The 20,037-nt window shown below is 42.4% G+C and overlaps 1 protein-coding gene across 1 annotated transcript in view; it reads left to right on the top strand.

Moving 5' to 3' along the window:
* SPATA5 (spermatogenesis associated 5) overlaps window positions 1-9,328 on the top strand; it is a 345,032-nt gene extending 335,704 nt beyond the window's left edge. The window contains exon 16 of the mRNA XM_032633447.1: window positions 8,387-9,328. Within this exon, the coding sequence (XP_032489338.1) occupies window positions 8,387-8,563 (177 nt within the window). The 3' untranslated portion in view covers window positions 8,564-9,328. The remainder of the gene's footprint in view (window positions 1-8,386) is intronic.
* The last annotated feature ends 10,709 nt before the right edge of the window (window positions 9,329-20,037 follow it).

The raw sequence follows: 20,037 nt of genomic DNA, 5'->3' as shown, positions 1-20,037 counted from the left end.
TGAAGGTGGGACTTTGTTTTCTTCACTGCTCTGTTCCCCAGGGCCTGGAACCTTGTAGGTGGTCAGTAAAGATTTGTTGAGTAAATGAATGAATGGAGGCCTCCCAACATCTGTTTGCCTTTCTCACCCCTCTCCTTCCCTACCACGAGGTTCTTGTTCTCTCTATACCCATACCAGTTGGCGTGTTCTTCAAAACTAAAAATACTCCTTTTTATCTTGTTATGGGTTCAATTAATGTTAGAAACTTTTAAAGTTCCCACAGCTGCAGTTGGTTGTAGAAACAATAAGAATAAAAACCCCAGCTCTTTCCCTCTGTGGGGTGATCAATTCTTTTGTAAATGTTTAAAAAACAAAAACTGTTATGGGTTTCTCCATGCAAGTAATAATGACTGGATGTACATATACTTAAGCTATATATTTTAGAGACCTCATAATAACTTACATCAGCAGAATTAAGCAACCCAGGGGTTTTTCCCCCTTCTCTAACATCACTAGGCTTCTAGAAATTCTGTCCTTTTGACTCTGTACTCTGTATGGCACTCTAGATTGTATGATCTTAACATAATCCCAGATGGATTCGTATCATAAAGCTTATTTTGCAGACAATCCAAGGGCAGTAGTTCGGTGATTCCTTAAATCTGAAACTTGCCCTCCAAAATCCTCACTTCTAGCCTCCCACGCTCGCTGAGGTGGTATTTTAAAGAACTCTGAATAAACGCCGCTTTGCTTCCCCTCCAGTTCCTTCCCCGGCTGGCGCTGTGCTCTGCTCTGCTCTGCGTCCTCGGCAGTTCGGGGCACCCCTGGCCGCGTTTGCGCCTGTGGCAGTCTGACTCCATCTGCTGCTCTATGGTCAGGAAACTGCTGCGGTCCCCTCAGTCACATCTTTCAGGCCCGGCCACTCAGCCAGCTTTCACCGCGTCTCAATGGGGCCGGGGAGAATGGGTCCTCGGCATCCGCGTGAGCACATAATCTCCCAGGTAGCCTCCTCCTTGAAACACCTCCAGTGCAGGCTATTCGCAAACAGCAGGACTCCGCTCTCTGCTGGGTTCCTAATCCCTCAGACACGTAGGGGAAGTTGGTCGCGGGGCTGTGAAAGTGAAAAGGAAAGCGAGGGCGCGGGCTGAGCGCCGCACCACGTCCCCCGCCCCTCGCCACAGCCAGCGCCAGCTGCAGCCCAATTAAGCGCAGCAGGGCACAGGTGTTCCAGACAGAAGATGCTTTTAGCAAAACCACTTTCCTGAAAATACCTAAGACTTTTTAGAGCACCGCAGCGCACTCCTTTTGGTGGATTTCTTTAAAGCTGTTTAGTACACTTGAAATACAAAGAAGCTGAAAAGCACATTAGGCCTCACTGGGAGGCGAGCTTTCTTCGCGCCGAACATCAGGAGCGGCGGAGAGAGGGGAAGCCCTGCCTCTGTGGATCCGGCGTGTAGTTGCCCAAGAAGGGGCCTGGGGGCGTCTCTCTTCTCCGGCTCCGTCTCCCCATGTAGCCTACTCTGTACTGTGCAGTGCACCTACTCACGCATGTTCATATCCTTGTACCCATAAATTCCTGTCCTAGGATGCAGTTGTAGGTTTCCTATGAACTATTTTAAAAGCAGCCCTGACACGTGCTGATTAAAGTAGGTAAGTGAACTCAGCTCTCCGGAGCCACTTTTTTATCGTCTGAGGTCTCCCTATAAATAAGCCTCCTCTTCTGGCACATTTAAGATCACTGACTTCTTTTTCTCCACAGATCTGAGTACACTCTGTGCCTGCAGGATGGGGTGATGGGAACCAAACAGAACTTCAGTTGGTTGTTTAAGCCGCCTTCAGAAGTTTGTTACCCTTCCGTTTTTCTGGAGGATACAGATAAGCTCTGAGAGGTAGCTAGGAGCTTAGTAGCGGCGGTTGCGTTAGAATCTCAGCATCCCTGTTGGAAGCGAGCAGCTCCTAGGCCTACTTGGGGCAGCAGCCCTTCTTCCCAGGCTTACATGCCCTCAAGGGTGGTGTTCCTGTTGTCACTGTCGTGATCTGTTTACAGTCAATAGCAAAGAAGTGCAGGTAACTACCCAGGCCTCATCTGGAATGGAAATGACTGTGCTTGAAGTTTTATTGGGTTCCTCATCTCAGTGCACCCGGAGAACTTGTAGTGCTGCTGTGGAACTGAAAAGAACAAGGGAAGGGTCACAGCACAGGAGGAATGAATACCCAAAATAGTGCCCGACATTTTCAGGTTTTCCTTCCTGTTGATTAGTTTTTGGTAAACAGTTTTTGCCTTGACTGTCATTCTGAATCCCGTCGTTTTAAAAAATTGCCGCTGCCTGTTTAGAAACCATGTTGGTTTTAATTTTCGCAATGAGCCTGTTTCTGTTTCACAAAGCTGAGCCACCTGTTTAAACTCTTCTTGTTTCATGGACTGAGGCAAAGAACCGTAGGCTGTGTATAAGAGGTTTCGGGTTTTTTTTCCACAGTGAAGTAAGACATTGTTCTTATTCTTCGTGGCATTCAGAATTCTGCACAATTGCCTCTTTTGCCCTTTTGCATTTAAAAGTGAGGTAATTAGATTTCCCAAGGTTCAACGGTCAAGAGCCTTCTCACCCTGGGAAGTTGCCTCTCCACACCCCTCACAAGGGGAGTTGTCTCACGTAATCCAGTTATTGCTGTATTGTTGTTCTAAAGGCACTGCTTTTTCAGAGGACAAGCATAGCATGAAAATTCATACTCATATGTCCCGTTGCTGATATTGCCGAGTTACGTTTCTTCCAGCAATTGAAAACAATTACTGTTTTCCTCAGTGACTTTGTCCTGAGGATTTCTAAACATTTTCATAAAAGTCTTTTCCTTTCTTACCTTTTAGGAGCTCATCTCAAATATGCCTAAATCTTTCATATAGAGATTTCTTGCTTATTTTGTTATTTTTCAGATATCTGATAGATCTATTATTACTGCTGAACGAATGGAAAGAGGATTTGTGACGTTGGCACCAAAAAATGGGTGTCACGGCCACTGAAACACAGCCTGTCTTAGTCGCTCTGACAGTGAGACCTTAGGCCCACTCTGCTAGTCTTTTGTCTTGTTTACTCATTTCCCCAAACAGATAACATTTTCACCTTTCAGCAAAGCACGTATCTATTCTTTAAAACAACGCAGAATACACGCTCTGTGTATTCCGTAAATACACGCTGGCTTTACAGAGCCAGCCAAAACATTTTGCTTTTACAGCCTAATGGCAAAAGCAACCTGACTGGTAATTGGCTAAAAATTCATTTAAATGATCTAGTCTGCAGCCTTTGGGGGAAGAAGACAGACAAGATGGTGAAGGGATTAGGGGAAAGCTTCCAAAATCCTTTTTGCCAAAGATGTTAAGGCGCCTAAGTGCCAAGAGTTTTCTTTCTAAACGGGTTAAACATTCCAGACAGTCTGTGACTCAAATTTGCATGTTCGTCTACACCCCTCAGTGAGGTTCTTCTGGGGCCTCATGGGGAAAATTCATCTGAATTCCCCCATCACTGAAACGGTCCCAGACTCCGTGTGCTTTCAAAATGATGAGCTGAATGATGAGCTGTGTGGTCCCTGTATATACTGTAGATGTATGTATACATATACATACACTCATTCAATTTTCTTACAAACTTTAGAGAGAGCAATGAGAAAGGTCCTAGTTTCAACTGAAGGTCCTTCTTCTCAGCTTCTGTAGTATTCATTCCCAAATAGAGTGGTGTATTAGCAGATTTATGTGAAAAGACCTCACCTTTCCAAGCTTAATACAGAAAAGTCTTCAGTAATTAACTGATACCAGATTACTTTCATCAAGTGAGACAATAGATAACCATTTGCACAACTTTTAAACAAATCTTCCACTTTGGTTCTGTAAACCAATATGTATTACTGCATTGTGGGTAAATTTGGGGGAATCCTTCTCAATTAAAGTGTGGTTTTCTCCCCCATGACAACACGGGAAGAAATTTCCTGTCCCTGTATAACAAATTTTGATACCTAAGGAAGCATCCCTCAAACTAACAGGCATACTTGTATTCTTGCTAAAATTTCTGTTACTTCTAAGGAAAGAACTAGATTCAAAGTAGTGCCCCAGACCGAAACATTTGCTAAAAATGAACGTACATCACAGTGTTAAATAATTTTTCTTACTGAGTTTATCACTCCAAAAACTTAAATGTAACTGACAAAGTCTAGGTCATATGGAACTTAAGTAAAAATATTACAAGACATTGGCCAAATGTTAGAAATATGTATATAACATGCACTTTTGGAAAATCTGTGGATAGTTAAGGAACTGTTCAATTCAATTCAACAAATGCACGTGGACTACGTGCAGGTCCAGGGCACAAGTGTGTGCTGTGGCTGCTGCCTTTTGACTCCGTTAAACAGACTGGTCCTCCTCCAGTCTCTCTTGCTCAGCCCTTTCCCTTTTCTCTCTATGCTGGAATAGGCGAGAGCAAAAGGAAAAAGGATATAAGCTAGGCAAGAGCCATATCGTGCCCAGACTGAGCTGCTTGGTGTGGGTGAGCACTTCCCAGAGTGCGTGCTGAAGGTCAGCAGTAGCCCTAAAGGTAACCATTTGTAGGTGTTCTGCCAAAAACAGAGGACAGGTGGAAAGTTCTGTGGGAAACATAAGCTTAAAAAAATTAAGCAGGTCGTCATTGCTAGGCCTCACAGCAATCTTTAGCATTCTACTGTGCTTTGTGGGAGGCAGAGTATATACAGTGTTACCTAAAACCTATTTGATCATGAAATACTTCTTCTTCTGAAAAGACACTGATATGTCAAGGGGAATGCTGGCATGGGCCATGAAAACAAGCAGGAAAGCTGCACTTTTCTTGGGAAGCATGGTATCTTGGAACTCACGCCAAAATAAATGACCCAGGGCAAATAGAAACCAGCCATCATGAAATGGATCTCCTAAGAATACTTGCATTTCCGGGCCTGTCTTCTTATCGGAGTTAGGAGAGAAGAACTAATAATCTGATTAGTGTTTTTCCTTTTGGGATTTCTACTGAAAAGCCCTTTTATGGGGAAAAAAATAAAAACAAAGGATCTTTTAGGAGTTACGCTCTGTCAGCTGCTAGCGCACCATCTGCTTGTGCGTTGGGTTTAGAGCATTAGAGATGACTGTCATCGACTAGCCTTTACTGTCCTTATGGCCCACGTGACTTCTGAAAACTATCATTGTTATTTTTAGTGACATTTTCATGATAGAATTACTTTTTTTTTTTTTACCCCCTCCATTTGGGATACTGAGGCTAGATCCTTGTAATTCCTGGTTTCTTTCTCCCCACCTTGCTCACTTTATTTCTTCTGCTCAGAATGCCCCTTCCTTTCCTGTGTGCATATCTAAATTCTGTCCTTCCCACTCCCGTTTATGAACCAATAATTTCTTCCTTCTTTCCATACCAAAGCACTTTCCTTTTGCCTTGCTAGTGGTACCTCTTAATGCTATGTCTTGGACATCTCTGGACCCTCCAGCTGGCCTCACCTAGTTGTTGCACAGAGTAACCAGCCATTCAGTGGACGTTGATTGATGAGTGACGGGTTAATTATGAGTAGACTTCTATTTCCTCTCAATTACTTGTTGTATATTGCTAAGCAAATATGATAGGAAAACAAAAGTGGCAGAAAAGACTGCCTAATTGACTGGTTCTTCAGGGCATCCCTTGTAAATAAAAAGAAACAGGATAAGGTTTATTGAAGCAAGTGTTGAATTCAGGCAGCCCTCAGCCACGCTAGAACTGCAAACAGCTGGGCTCCTTCTACACAACGGAAGACAGCTTCATATGAGGTGCTTGAGGACCAGTATTCAGCTGCTCTGTTTCCCTTGTCATTGTCTCCCAGAGATTCTAAAGGTCATCTCTGTCTAATCCAAACATTTCTTAGCGCTTTAGTCAAAACTCTGTCCAAGTTTTCTATACCTCACAATTCTGTAGAAATTGTTAATTAAGGGTCAGGCCAGTATTAAATATAGTTGGCAAATTACTGTGAAATGTTAACATATACCGAAGGCCCCAAGTTACTAACATCCAGCTTTCAAATGGCGGTTACTGCTCTGACCACCACCAGTGGCCCCCTCTGCCACTGCTGTAGGAGCTAAGGGCAAAGAGCAGTTTACAGCTTAGACTAGAATCTATAGATGCAGATATGAAGGAAGGAAGGTTGATCTGCAAAGAGGAACTGCTCAGGGGAGCCGACCCCAAGGGCAGCCTTCGAGGCCTCAATGACCTCTCTTCCCACTACCTACCTTTCCCTACCTTGCCATGTTAGGCTACTTGAGATTCCAGTTATTAGAGGAGTATAATCGTTTCTTCTTCACCCAGTTTGACTACTGTGTATTGAGAGAGGAAGCCTTACTAGACTGTTGGTTCACTTTCTCAAATGCGCCAGCAATATTAGCCACCCGGCCATATGAACCAAATTCCAGTTTTGAGGGGTTCCAGGCAGCCTTGCGCCTCCCCTTCCTTCCTCAGCCCAACCCAACCTCCCTCCCCTGCCGCTCACCACCACCCCATTTGCCATGCTTCCATCAGGCTCCACACACACCTCTACGAGGGGGTCACTGCATGTACAAAACCTGGGGGCACAAGTCCCACAGCAATTAATTGGTGAAGTCATTAGTAATTGTCTAGCACACATGGCAGGTGTTCAGTGAATGTTTGTAGCCATTATGTGCTGGGTCCAGTATTCTCTGAGGGAAGTGTCAGGTATGAAGTGTGCAAGACATGGCATTGGCCCAGTGGTGGCAGCCTCTCTACTCGACTTAGCCTGATGGGGGGAGCCACACAGTGGAAACCTTTCCTGTACTGTCTCAGAGAAGCCGCTAGAACTGCACCAGCGAGCAGGAAATTCAGTCCTCTTTGGCTCTTCCAGTGATTCTTCTTCCTGCTTTTCAGCCTTGCAGCCATCGCTTCAGATTCTTGCACAGATGAAAGAAGTGCTGCTCAGATGGAGAGGAGGAGGGGATTGAGCTCTCCGTACTTGGTCCCTTCACCTCCTTCTGGAGGTCCCTAAGGTTCCTTTGGAACAGAATAGAACCAGTTTACCATGGGGGCATTTTATGTGCTTTTACTGTGCTTGTTAAATATCACATCTGATTTTCAAATAGCCCTTTTTGCACCAGAATATGTGATGACGTTGTTTCGCTAATCCTTAGAAGTTTTGTTTTTTTCCTTCAACAAGTTGGTAGCCATTCTTTTTGGAAAAGCATTAACATGCATAACCACTGTAGTCGACTTCAGTGCCCGTTAATGAAGCCCAGAACTAACGGTTACATTGTCGTAATTTGACAAAGCCATCTAAATCTATGCATGTTTTTTTGAAAGCTCCCTAAACATGCTGCTAAATCCCCTAAAGAGCTACTAAACTGCTTTGGCAGCCATTAGCCCAGCATAAGCAGAGGAACTCTTTTCAGTAAGTGAACAAACAGAGAAAATATGCTGAATGGCCGGACAAATGTGTTTCAGCTGGCCCTTTCATTTACCGATATAAGGGTGCAGTCAATATCAATCACTGTTTTCCCTGTTGCCCTGAAAATCACAATATCTCTTTTCATCCCACAGGCTCTTTTCACCACAGTAATGTGTCTTTAGAATGACACTGGCATCAGCCAGCTTCCGCTGTCTGAAGTCCAGAGAGCTTAAAACACATTTCAGGATTCAAGACTTGAACCTTCCTCCCTTCCGTTTTCCTACCGCGCACTCTCTCCTCCCTCCCTCTAGCATCCACTCCACCCCCTCCCCAGCTTCTTTTCAATTCTCCCAGTTTTCCTCGCTGAGTAAACAGAATTCACTTCTCTGTTCTAATGCAGCTCTCCAAAGTAAACGGAGACAACTCTATCTGATATTCCTAAGATTTAAGAACACATTAAGGAGATGCACATAAAGAAATGCTTTTACATGTTGGTAATAGATCAAAGGTTGAAAGGAATGTGGAAATTCTATGCTATGACAAGGTGCGCTGATGTGCAGGTCCTCACTCTCCATCAGTGCCTCCTTCCCCGGCCCTCCCCTCATCACTGGGCTTCTCCCCCATCCACCCCACCACCACAGACACACTCATCCTTTTTCATCCCGTGTTAGAGGTCTGTGCCTGCACGTCTGCTCCACCTTTACAATTGTAAGCTCCTTAAGAGCAAACGCCATAACATATATCTTTTTGCCGCTCCTGGATCTCGGTACTTAATACGTTGTTTTGAAATGAAGGTGATTGCTTTTTATCCTTTTGAAAACTTAAGTGGAATGACTCCCAAAGATAAATTTTAGGGATAGGCTTTTAGTTGTAGAAGTTACCACGGATGAATATTTGAAATGTTAACATTTCTAAAAAACAGTATTGATTGTTTTCTCTCTCCTTTTTTTGTTGTTGTTTTTGTTTTTGTTTGTTTGTATTGTTTCAGATTATAGCCGTATGTAGAGAGGCAGCCCTTCTGGCTCTGGAAGAAGACATTCAAGCCAACTGCATTATGAAAAAACACTTTACTCAAGCCTTGAGCACCGTGACACCCAGACTTCCTGAATCATTGAGACGTTTCTATGAAGATTATCAAGACAAGAGTGGGCTGCATGCGCTCTGAGAAAATATACATATTCATTATGCTAAAAGTACTTTCTAGAGAAAACTTGTTTCTTTTTTAAATAGTGTCAGAATAGCCCTTAATAAGCAATATGTCTGAAATATGTTGACTAGATTGAGGGGCCTCAGTGCTTATAGACATTTTGAATCATATGGCAACAATGAAAATATCCATGAAAAATCTCTGGACAAGAGTTTAAGTCAGTTTTATCCGGAAGTGTGTGCTGAGTTTTAAAAGACAAACTTTTAGCTTTTTCATTAATTTGACCTGGTTCATTCCTCCCATGAAATGCTTTCCTTACTCCAGAATCCATTTCAGTGCATTTCCAAATACCAAAACTGTGGGTATCAGTTTTATACAAGAACATAGAAGATGCGTGTAGATGAAAGCACGGTGAAAATTATTTACAAACCTTTAATTTTGAAGGGCAGCCCATGAAATGGCTAAAGCACCAGCTAGGCTTATGTGACCTTGTTTCCAAATAGGTATTTGTTCTCATTATAATTCAGACTTAACATTTTCGCTTTAGCCTTCTTAACCTCTACTTATGGCAATTAAAAAAAGAATTGAGAGTTATTTCCCATACTGTAATGGCCTTTGGAAGTTTAAAAAATTGGAAATATAAGCCCAGCCCAGACCTAGAAGTACTTGTGTTTTTTTTTTCTTCTTCTTGTTTTCATAAAAATGCTATAAATTAACCGTATGAAGTATTCATGTTTTAACTTGTATGCATTTCCAGGTTACCAATAAACTTCTTCAGTTCAAAGAAAAACCAACTTGAACTCTTAATCATATTGTCTAACATTGCATTCTAAATATCTGTATTTATGCTCCAAATTATTTATCCTTGAGATTTCTTGACACTTTGATAATCCATAAATATCCTTGAAAAAGCTGTTGGAAATTGATTGGTTGACTTCCAGTTCAGAAGCTGGCAATGGGAAGAATGTGCACTTAAACCCAGTCACTGTAGATCTTTGAAAATTCCCAGAAAGACAAGTCAGGCGAGAAATACCTGATTATCAAAATAACAGGGCTGTACAGTTTTGTGGTGGTAGACATTCTGAAATCACATCTCACTGTTTCATCCTTTGACTATCAGAAATAGATTTGCAGGCTTCCGGTGGCGCAGTGGTTAAGACTCCGCCTGCCAATACAGTGGACACGGGTTCGAGCCCTGGTCCGGGAAGATCCCACATGCTGTGGAGCAACTAAGCCCGTGCGCCACAACCACTGAAGCCTGCACTCTAGAGCCTGCAAGCCACAACTACTGAGCCCACACACCACATCTCCTGAAGCCCGTGTGCACCTAGAGCCCGTGCTCCACAACAAGAGAAGCCACCTCAGTGAGAAACCCGCACACCGCAACAAAGAGTAGCCCCCGCTCGCCACAACTAGAGAAAGCCCGCGCGCAGCAACGAAGACCCAACACAGCCAAAAATCATAAACAAAAATAAATAATTTTTTTTTAAAAAGTAGATTTGCAAGGGGTTTTTACCCAGACTACATTGGTTTATTAGTACATAAAACCACCCAAGGGACGAAGAATGTTAATACTATTTAGAAATGTGCTGGGAATTCCCTGGCTGTCCAGTGGTGAGGACTCTGCGCTTTTACTTCCGAGGGCCTGGGTTCAATCCCTGGTCAGGGAACTAAGATCCCACAAGCCATGTGCGGCCAAAAATATATATATATAAATGTGCTGTCAAATAAAATAGTCACTAGTCACATGGCTATTTGAGATTTTAATTAAAATTAAATAATATTAAAAATATAGTTCATCAGACATGTTAGCCACATTCCAAATGTTCAAAGGCCACATGTGACAAGTGTCTGCCATATTGGACAGAATAGATTGTAGAACATTTCCATCACTCAGAAAGTTCTGTTGGACTCTCTTGATTTAGAAAATAAGGCTTACACATTGAAATAAATAGAACCCCAGGGCTTCCCTGGTGGCGCAGTGGTTGAGAGTCCGCCTGCCGATGCAGGGGACATGGGTTCGTGCCCCGGTCCGAGAAGGAGCGGCTGGGCCCGTGAGCCATGGCCGCTGGGCCTGCGCGTCCAGGGCCTGTGCTCCGCAACGGGAGAGGCCAGAGGCCACAACAGTGAGAGGCCCACGTACCGCAAAAAAAAAAAAAAAAAAAAAAAAAATAGAACCTCAAAGTTACTTTTGTGCTTCCCATTATCCCTTTAGTCATTAGGAGACCGTAACTTCCCTCTAAGTGCTGGGGCACAAGAAAATAGGAGAAAAACTTATCCCCAAAGGCCTAAACAGGAAAATTAAATCCCACTGCCAGTAAACGAAAAACCAGAACAATAAGCTTGAACCAACACTGAGGCTCTCGGGCTGGGGCTGGGTACTGGGGAGGAGGAGGGCAACCTCGTCAGCAAGGAGTTTAGGTGTTAATGGCCACTCAGACCCTTCAGCCCATACAATGTTTGAAGTTGTGACTGAGCCTCATACATAATGTTCAGATCTTTAAAGACCAACACCTTCAGTGTAAGAGCAGACTAGACATCCTCCCACAGGCCAGGGAGACCACAAGGAACTTCTCTTGACTTGGTCTGTGCTTTGGAATAAAAGAGAGGCTTGACTATGGGCTCACCTGACCATGGCTTCAGGGTTTGAATTCACACAAACTCTGACACAGAGCTCAAAACCTAGAAATAAACATGAAGACAGAATCCAGGCTAGAAATATCCTTTGGGTGACTAGCAGTTGCACTAGTTGGAGGAATATGTCCTCACCCTGGCCACAGAAGATTCCAGCAGCTAGAACCCTGCTTACAGAGTTCGTAATCCCAAAGGATATGGAGCAGTGGGGCGTCACGCTCGGCTGGCAGAGTATAAATTTGTGCAGCCACTTTGGAAAACAACTAGCATGTCTAGTAACCCTGTAATCCCAACAGTTCTTCAAGTGTATATCTCAGAGCAAGCTATTCAATAAAGTAATGAATGAGAAAATCATAGCACCATTATTTGTAAGTAGTAAGAAACTGGAAACAGTCTAAATATCCATCAGTAACAGAATGGATTTCTATGGAATACTCATACAATACGGTACCCGTGGCAGTTAAAAAAAAGAAAAAAAAGCTGTATGTAAAACAGAGGAATCTCAAAAGCAAAAAGAATGTTTCATAAGCATACTTAACAATATTTATTTAACATTTAAGGCATGCAAAGTAATATGTTGTTTCTGCGGACATGTAGTAAAAGACTACGTGAATGGAAACATAAAGCACCAAGTACTGGGAAGGAATTTCCTCAGGGGAGAGAAGTTGAAATGTTTCATATCTTAAGCTGAGTGATGGGAATATAGATGTTGATTGTGATACAGTCTGTACTTTTTGCATGCCTAAGTATTTTATGACAACTTTTAAGAGATGACTTTAAACTGACAGGTTATGGTGCAAGGGCAAAATGCACCTATAGCCATGTTCTGCGTTCTAACTAACATCACAATCCTACTCACCCCGTTCCATGGACTTCCAGTGCAATCCACAGCGCCCACAATTCCATGTGTCTGGAAAATCAGGGGTACCTGGTATGATGGAATAAAATGCAAGCAGGGAAATAAGAGATCAGGCTTTTATGACCCAGGAAACAAGCTGAAAGAATTTTTTTGTTTTCTACTAGCTTTTTTTAATTTCCAGTTTTATTGAGATATAATTGACCTAGAGCACTGTATAAGTTTAAGGTGTGCAGCATAATGATTTGACTTCCATCATGAGATGATGACCACAATTAGCTTAGGGAACATCCATCATCTCAAACTGATACAAAATTAAAGAAATAGAAAAACAATATTTTTCCTTGTGAGGTTGGAAGAAATTGGTTGGTGAAAGTTAGTGTTTAGGTGCTACATGTCTTGCAGCGGGTGGGAGAAATTAAATCTGGGAGTCAGACATCTGTTTCCATGGCACTGTGATCATGCAAAGAGTTGGAATTTAAGAACTTGAAAAGATTGTAGAGCACTACATCTTTAGTCTATTCCAAACCAATTATATTTTATATCTTTAGGTAGCTAATTATTAGCGTGGAAAAGGCAATGATAGTCCTTTATTTGAGGTTTGTGCCCTTTCTACAACAGTAACAGTAAAGGTCTGAGCCACACAAAGGAGCAGGTCAGGTGTTGCTGATTAGAGTTTACCCTGTTTGATCCATGGTGGTCTGACTTCTAATTCCAGAATCTCACGTTTATGGACTTAAAAATAGTGTATGATCCTATTATCTGGGATAGTTTGTGATTGAATACACAGTATAATTCATGGAAAGTTTAAGTTCAGCAAAGAAAGAAAATGCCTAGCTTCCTGCCTTTTTGGTATTTTGACATCTATTTGGTCAAAAGTTTGTCATTGGTTCAGGTTCTTTCCAGGGTTTGGGGATATTCACATTGACAAGCTTTTTGCAGCGCGCCAAGGGATTTTAGTTTGAATAGTGAACTTAATGTTTCCTTCTAACAACAAAACTTAGAAGAATAGCTTCTAACTTTTACTTCTTTGTGACCAAGAAAATGTATTTTTAAGCTTAATACTGACCACCCTAACTTAGTTTGAAAAATATTCCGTTCTGTGTTATTTCTAATATGTAAAACAGGTTTTAAAAATAATGTATAAGCTTTCCATTTTGGAAAAATAATTATTGAATTTATAGAAAAACCAAACCTGAGTGTATGTTTCATTTATCTTAATCAGGGGAAGGCTGTAGAAAAGTTGCTCTAAAGGTAGAATAAAATAATTTCCCTGGCCTGTTGTTACTTAAATTCCTGAATGTGAGGTTGTTAGAGGCTTGGTTCATTCTGTCATGTTTCTCTGAGTCCTTCCTTGAAAGATGGGCACGCACCAAAGCACTTACGGAATTAGCAGGAGTTTCCAAATACGGTTGACGTAGAAATTCTAGTTCTCCAAATGATTTGCTTTCCTTCCTTCCGTTTTCATTATACCAGTCGTGTGCATGGATAGACTTTACCTAACGTCTATGTCAAATATAACCCAGTAGCCTGTATCTTTGGTGGGGGTCTCTTTTGGGGAACAGAATTCACTAGCAAATTGAAGCAGACAAATTTACAAGGTTTTTAATGGTTCACAGAATCATTGGGAAATGTGTAGACTCTTCTTTCAAGACTTAGTGATAAACGTACCTGGGAAGATGTTTAAAGTATCACATACAGCAAAACCCAAGGAAATTAAAAGAAAGAAAAATAGAGCTCATCTATGCTGAAATTAGAGAACAGATAAACTATGGGTGTTCTACGGGTTGGCCTCCAATTCATGTTAGAGTTAGGAGATCTGTGACTAGTACTCAGAATAAGAGTTGGCTAAAGGGTTGGAGTATTATGCTCTGTTGTTTAGATGTGTGAAGTATTGGGACGAATATTAGAACAAGGATTGAGAGTAGCAGTGCTAGGACTCCTCCTAGTTTGTTGGGAATTGATCATAGGCTTGCGTATGCAAATAGAAAATATCACTCTGGTTTAATGTGTGCTGGGGTGCAAATGTGTAGAAATGCCAGGTAAGGCTGGTTGAGACCAATTGTTACTATTATTAGGCCTAGTTGGCTGGAGGTGGAGAAAGCAATAGTTTTTTTGATATCGTTTTGGGTGAGGGCACTGCATGTTAAATATTTCAAAGGCTATCTGTCAGGTACAATGTGGACCAACTTGAAAATGTGCTCTGTAACCACCATGTAATAAAACTGAAAATAAGAAATGTAGAAACAACAATAATAACAAAAAAACCAACTACTCAGAAGTTCAAAATTCATTTTGAAATAATTCTTTGATCAAAGAAGAAGTCAAAATCAAAATAGTGGAATATCTGGAAAATAATAATGAAAATACATCAAAATTTATGGTTCATTTCCATATAGCTACCTCTCAAAAAATTTTAAGCACAGATGGTTTTATAGGCAAAAATTCATTTAGGTCTTCAACCTGAGCATTGTTATGCTATTTAAACTGTTTCAAAGCATAAAGCAAAAGAAATCCGAATTCTTGCTATGACTAGCATACTGCCAGCCCCCCTTCACTAGCTACATATCAAAATCTTTAAAAGAAGTACTTTAAAAAATGATGACTCAAAATCAGATAATAATTTAGCATATTAATAGATCAAAGTAGAAAACAATGCACTCAGTTTTATGGAATTCAACATCCGTTTCTCATTTTTTAACAAAGTAAAGATAACATTTATGTGCTAAAAATAGTCATCCTAAGCCAATGGGCAGTAACATAATTAAATATCAGAAGTGATTTTCTAATTTTGTTGTAAAATCGATATCCCCATCTGTGCTTCATCCAGGACGACTTGGAAATAAAAATATTTTTAGTGTGTAAAAACTAATAATAAATAAATATCAGAAGCTAGAGCAGTTGTTCATCTTAACTCCTTGAGCGCCAGCCAATGAAGGCATACGTGGAAGTAGAGTAAAAAAAAAAAAACAAGATAATTCACTGAGGGATTATGATGCAACTAATACAGCCTCAGACTTCACTGGCTGTTACAACAAAGTAAGGTCACATTCTCTTTTGTGCCCAATTTATGTCTTTAAGCCTTCGTCCTCCAATAACCGAAAGTCCATTCTACTGATTTTGCCTCTTCAAGTATTTTCTGGGGCTCCCCCATTAACAGACTTCAATGTTTGTTAAATACATAATGGCAGTAGCTTAGTACCACTTCCTTGCTGTCCACTCATCCCCCACCAACAGGTTCCTCCAGCTCCGTGCTGCTCTCCCTCTCTCTTCCCCCCAGTTTAGACAGCGACCTTACCTCAACTCCCGCAGTGCATAGGCTAAGGCTAGGCTGTGACGTTTTAGAAAACTGATAATAGAGAACCATTACAATGATGAAAACATTTTAGTTTCATACTGGATATCAGGGCTCCTAGAATCTGTACCCGTGTTCCTCCATGGGCAAATGATCTCTTTCTACTACCCTGTCAAAAGAACCAGCCTGTCACATGCTAACTGCGGTGTCCTTCACTGTGTGCCCCAATCAGGACACAGAGTAATTTCTGCCATTCTGTCCACCATGGAAGCCACTGTCATCTATGGTGCAGAGTCATCTAACTCAACTGTCCCCCAAATTTTCATTCTAGAAAGATTTTTGTTTTAATATTTGAATATCTAAAATTTACATGAAGATTTTTTTTAAACCAAAATCTTTCCCCTAGAGGTAAACTTCTCTTCTACCTTGAGAACAACAGTAAACCACATCAGGAAGTTTCAAAACTGCTCTTAGATTATCAAGGTTCCAGAAATATTATATTCCAGTCTTAAAGGAGCCTTGGGGGCTTTCCTGGCGGCGTAGTGGTTGAGAGTCCGCCTGCCGACGCAGGGGACGCGGGTTCGTGCCCCGGTCCGGGAAGATCCCACATGCCGCGGAGCGGCTAGGCCCGTGAGCCATGGCCGCTGAGCCTGCGTGTCCGGAGCCTGTGCTCCGCAGCGGGAGAGGCCACAGCAGTGAGAGGCCCGCGTACCGGTAAAAAAAAAAAAAAAAAAGGATCCTTGACTAGTCTCTCCATGAAGGGAACAGGAAAAGGAAGAGAATATAGGGAGCTCAAAAGGATACCTTATAAGTGGAAAAAGAAGACATTTTCCAGAAGCAGGGAAACTATCTCAATGGAGCGATAAAGGTTAATGGTGGTTACACTATGTTGCATACTTTATGTGGCTTTTTCCAAAAGAAATTTTAATACAATAAGTGTGTCCGTTAAGTTCTTTTCTGCCATCTCCAAACTCAACCTTCTAAACTTTACTCTGTGGTGCTGAGGCTGGTACTCAACAAACCACATTCCTTCATTGCCAGCTGATGCCCTAATAACCGTGCCAGTAGGAGGTGCTAGAGGAAGACTGCGAGGCTGGAGTAGAAGATGGAACTTGTTCCTTTCTGTTGTTTCCTGTGGGCTCCCTGTGTCTTCCCTGCCTGTTTCCTGAGCATCACCTGAGCGCAGTTGTTTTTTTAACCCCATCAGTGGCAGTTCCTTCCCACAGCAGTTGAGTCCAACATTTGCAAAAGCAGCCTCATGGCTCTCTTCCTTTCCTCAGAGCTGCCAGCACTAGGAAAATGTTTGTGGGTATAGAGTTTAAGGATATTAAACCAAGGAGGATTTAGTGTAACACTGGATTGAGCTCAATGTATGATATACGCTCATTTATTACAGATTTTGGATTAAATGTGTTGTTTGTTTAGCGGCAAGTGGATGTCATAAGCTACTTCTTTATTTTACTTTGTATTAGTTTCTTGTTTCTCTGGTCCCCACTGCTTCACGTGTGCAGGGGTTTTTCTCTGTTTTGTTCACTGCTGTATTCTCCCCAATTTCCGCTGTAAGTGAAGAAAAATTTTTTGGCTTTGCTGCCACATTTTAAAAAATAACATCTTTTTTAATTTGCATATTTCCACAAAAAGAAATTTTTCGTGGCCTTCTGTGCTCTGTATAACTTCTCAGTAGGAATTCTTCAGAAAACTTGATGAGAATGATTGAATGAATGCAAACGAGCCTATTGGCTGAGAGGTAAAGGACAACAGTTTGCCGTTTCAACTGCTTCTACTAAGCTTTCTGAGGTTCTGTCAAGAGAGAAATCTGGTCTTTTGTCTCCCACCTTTAACAATTCACCCCTTTATTCCTCCCCGTCGCTCCCATTTTAGTAATAAAATATCTAGTAAAAACTAGGAGTTGGTGGAATCATTCAAATAGATACAGTAATATTAACACACAATTTTAAACATTTTGTTCACAAAGGCCCACACTTTGGGAAAATTCTGAGACTTTTGGTAGGTTTTCTCACAAAAAGTTGGTGTTCCTGAAAAAACATTACAGTGAAGTTTTAGCACAGAGCCAGGTTGCAGCAACCCAAAGGACAGTAAGGATTTTTCCAGTGTCTTCTGGGGTAGTGTGTACTTTTCACCCCTATGGGCAGGTTAGAGTTCATCATCACAGGGCCCATCAGCCCTGGAATCACAGCTCAGAACCACAGGAATTTGTTCAACGTTCTGGGCAGAAATTGTCTGTCATTGCCACCCAGGATCAGGCTTCTCCTCTGGTCTCAGGCTCAGTGGAGGTGGTGACCACCAAGCTTTGTGTACACCACAGTTCACATCTTCCTTTCCTGTTTCCTTTTAACAAGCTTCGTTCTTTACCATGGTCTTAACTGCCCAGCCCTGGTGGACTCCAGGTGAATTCCATCAGAAAGCACACTGGGAAGAAGGTAGAAGAATATTGGCAAAATCACAAAATGTGGATAGTAATATGCCAGTTGCAATGGAACACTCACCTATCTCCCGGGGGTGCTGTGAGAACCAATTCATGTTTGCAAAGGCCTTTGAGTTCCTTGGAGGGAAGGTGCCACCAGACCACTAAGCATTATTGTGAAGGGATTATGTGCACAAATACAATACCAGGAGCCAGGATATTACTAAAAATAAAGCAGAACTTTCTGTGAGGAAGGTAAGGAAGGAAATGCCTCACTGAAAAAAGCTTAACTGTCTCTTAACACAAATGCTTAGGCCACCGGGCAATGGAACGGCAAATCTGAGATTCTATTCTAGGTAAAGAATTATGTTTTCTCAGCATTGTCAAGGTGCTGTGGAACAAAACAAAGTGACTGCTTTACCCGAAAGAAAGTTATAGTCTTTGAAAAAGAGATTAAGAGGATGTTTGGCTACTGCGCTGTGTCCATCCATGAGGAAAACAGCAACAGAAAAGCAAATGTTTGTTTGCCTTACGGGGGAAGGAGTTTAAGACACTGGAAGAAAGGGGACTGCTTCAAATGTAAATACTTGTTGATCGTGGCTCCCAATAAACCTAGTGATGAGGATTAAAGCTTGTTAGAAACCGAAACACACTTTTCGTTTGCTTTTTTCTCAAACAAGTGCTTTAAAACCTATGTTTGAAATAGCAGAGGTAATATCTTCTTGCTTGTGCGTTTACAAAAATGATCACATTAACTGTGTGAAAAAACAAAAACAAAAACAAAACAAAAACTCTCTACTTTGTCCATGTTATAAGTACAACATGCTATATATACGGAATGGGTCGTATCGTGTTTTCGAAGCCCTCATTAGGCACTGGGTTAATAAACTCACAGCAGAAATAGGGATGAAAACTGTCTCCTCCCAAACCCCTCTTTCTGACCCTTTCTTTCTCCTCCACCTGCTTCTTTTTCTTTTCTTTTTTTTTTTTTTTTTTTTTTTTTTTTCTGTACGCGGGCCTCTCACTGCCGCGGCCCCCTCACGTTGCGGAGCACAGGCCCCGGACGCGCAGGCTCAGCGGCCATGGCTCACGGGCCCAGTCGCTCTGCAGCACGCGGGATCCTCCCGGACCGGGGCACGAACCCGTGTCCCCCGCATCGGCAGGCGGACTCTCAACCACTGCGCCACCAGGGAAGCCCACCACCTGCTTCTTTTATAACAAGGCCTCAGGAGCCTGAAGCAGATTAGCAAACAAATATAACCTTTAATGTCATGGCATAGTTTCCCCAGCATAAATGGGATTAATCTGCCAACCCAGCAAATTCTACATGGCAAATACCTCAGCCCCATAATCAGCCACTTCCGCCAACCCCCTAATTTATGGCACAAAGGTCATTTTATTTTAATGTTTGCGCTGGTTAGACTTTCTCCATTCTTCCCTTCCATTCCCTCTCTCTCTCTCTCGTTTTCTACTTTTGAAAAGTTCTGTATGCAGCCTTTAGACAAGCATGAAAGAGAAGCAAACCTGTGGTTCCCAGAGAAGCCAGAAGAGTGAAAGAATGTGGAACCCGAACTGCCCTCCAGCAGCCCCAGAAGATCCAGCTCCAGAATTTCCCAAGGCAGCCTGGGTCTGGCCCTGGCTGGACAGCGCAGGGGTGAGGCCTGAACATCATGGCCAAACACAGGCACTCTATCGCCCCCAAAGCTTGTTTCCCCCGGATTTTACCATAATAATGAAGAAAAGCTGGGCCGGTTCCCTAGACCCTACTCAGACATTTGAAGAACTAGAAATGTGTTTTGTACGAATGGAGAAGGCAAGCGGCCTGATGGCTGATCTCAGAATCGGAAGGTGTCCAAGCGCCACTGACTTCAGTGACTTGCTCAAGGTCACAGTGTAAGAGGAAGGGGCAGGCGGGTGGTTTACAGTCACTAGCTCTTCCGCCCACCCAAGCCATCCTGTTCCTACCAAACCTCACTGCTTCCCTGAGGAAAGGATCACCATGCCGCTCTCATTCAGGAACCTGAAGGGAAAAGGGCTATTTTGGGGTTATTTACTCAGAACCATTGGGTAAATTCTGAGTCATATTAACGTTTCCCTTTACTCACCCTTTGAAACCTGATCAACGTGAGTCACTAAACTGTTCTATCCTCTTGGTTGGTGACCACAGGGAAATGCTGCATTTTAAGAAGTCGGTCGTCCTGGCTGTTGTGGGTGCGTTTCTGAGAGTCACAATGGGCAGAGATGTGACGAATAATGAGGCCGGAAGGGCCCTGCAGCTGTGA

This window comes from Phocoena sinus, chromosome 5 (genome assembly GCF_008692025.1).
Source record: "Phocoena sinus isolate mPhoSin1 chromosome 5, mPhoSin1.pri, whole genome shotgun sequence".
NCBI lineage: Eukaryota > Metazoa > Chordata > Mammalia > Artiodactyla > Phocoenidae > Phocoena > Phocoena sinus.
Note: the sequence above shows the minus strand (reverse complement) of the source record. Positions and strands in the feature narration are given on the sequence as shown.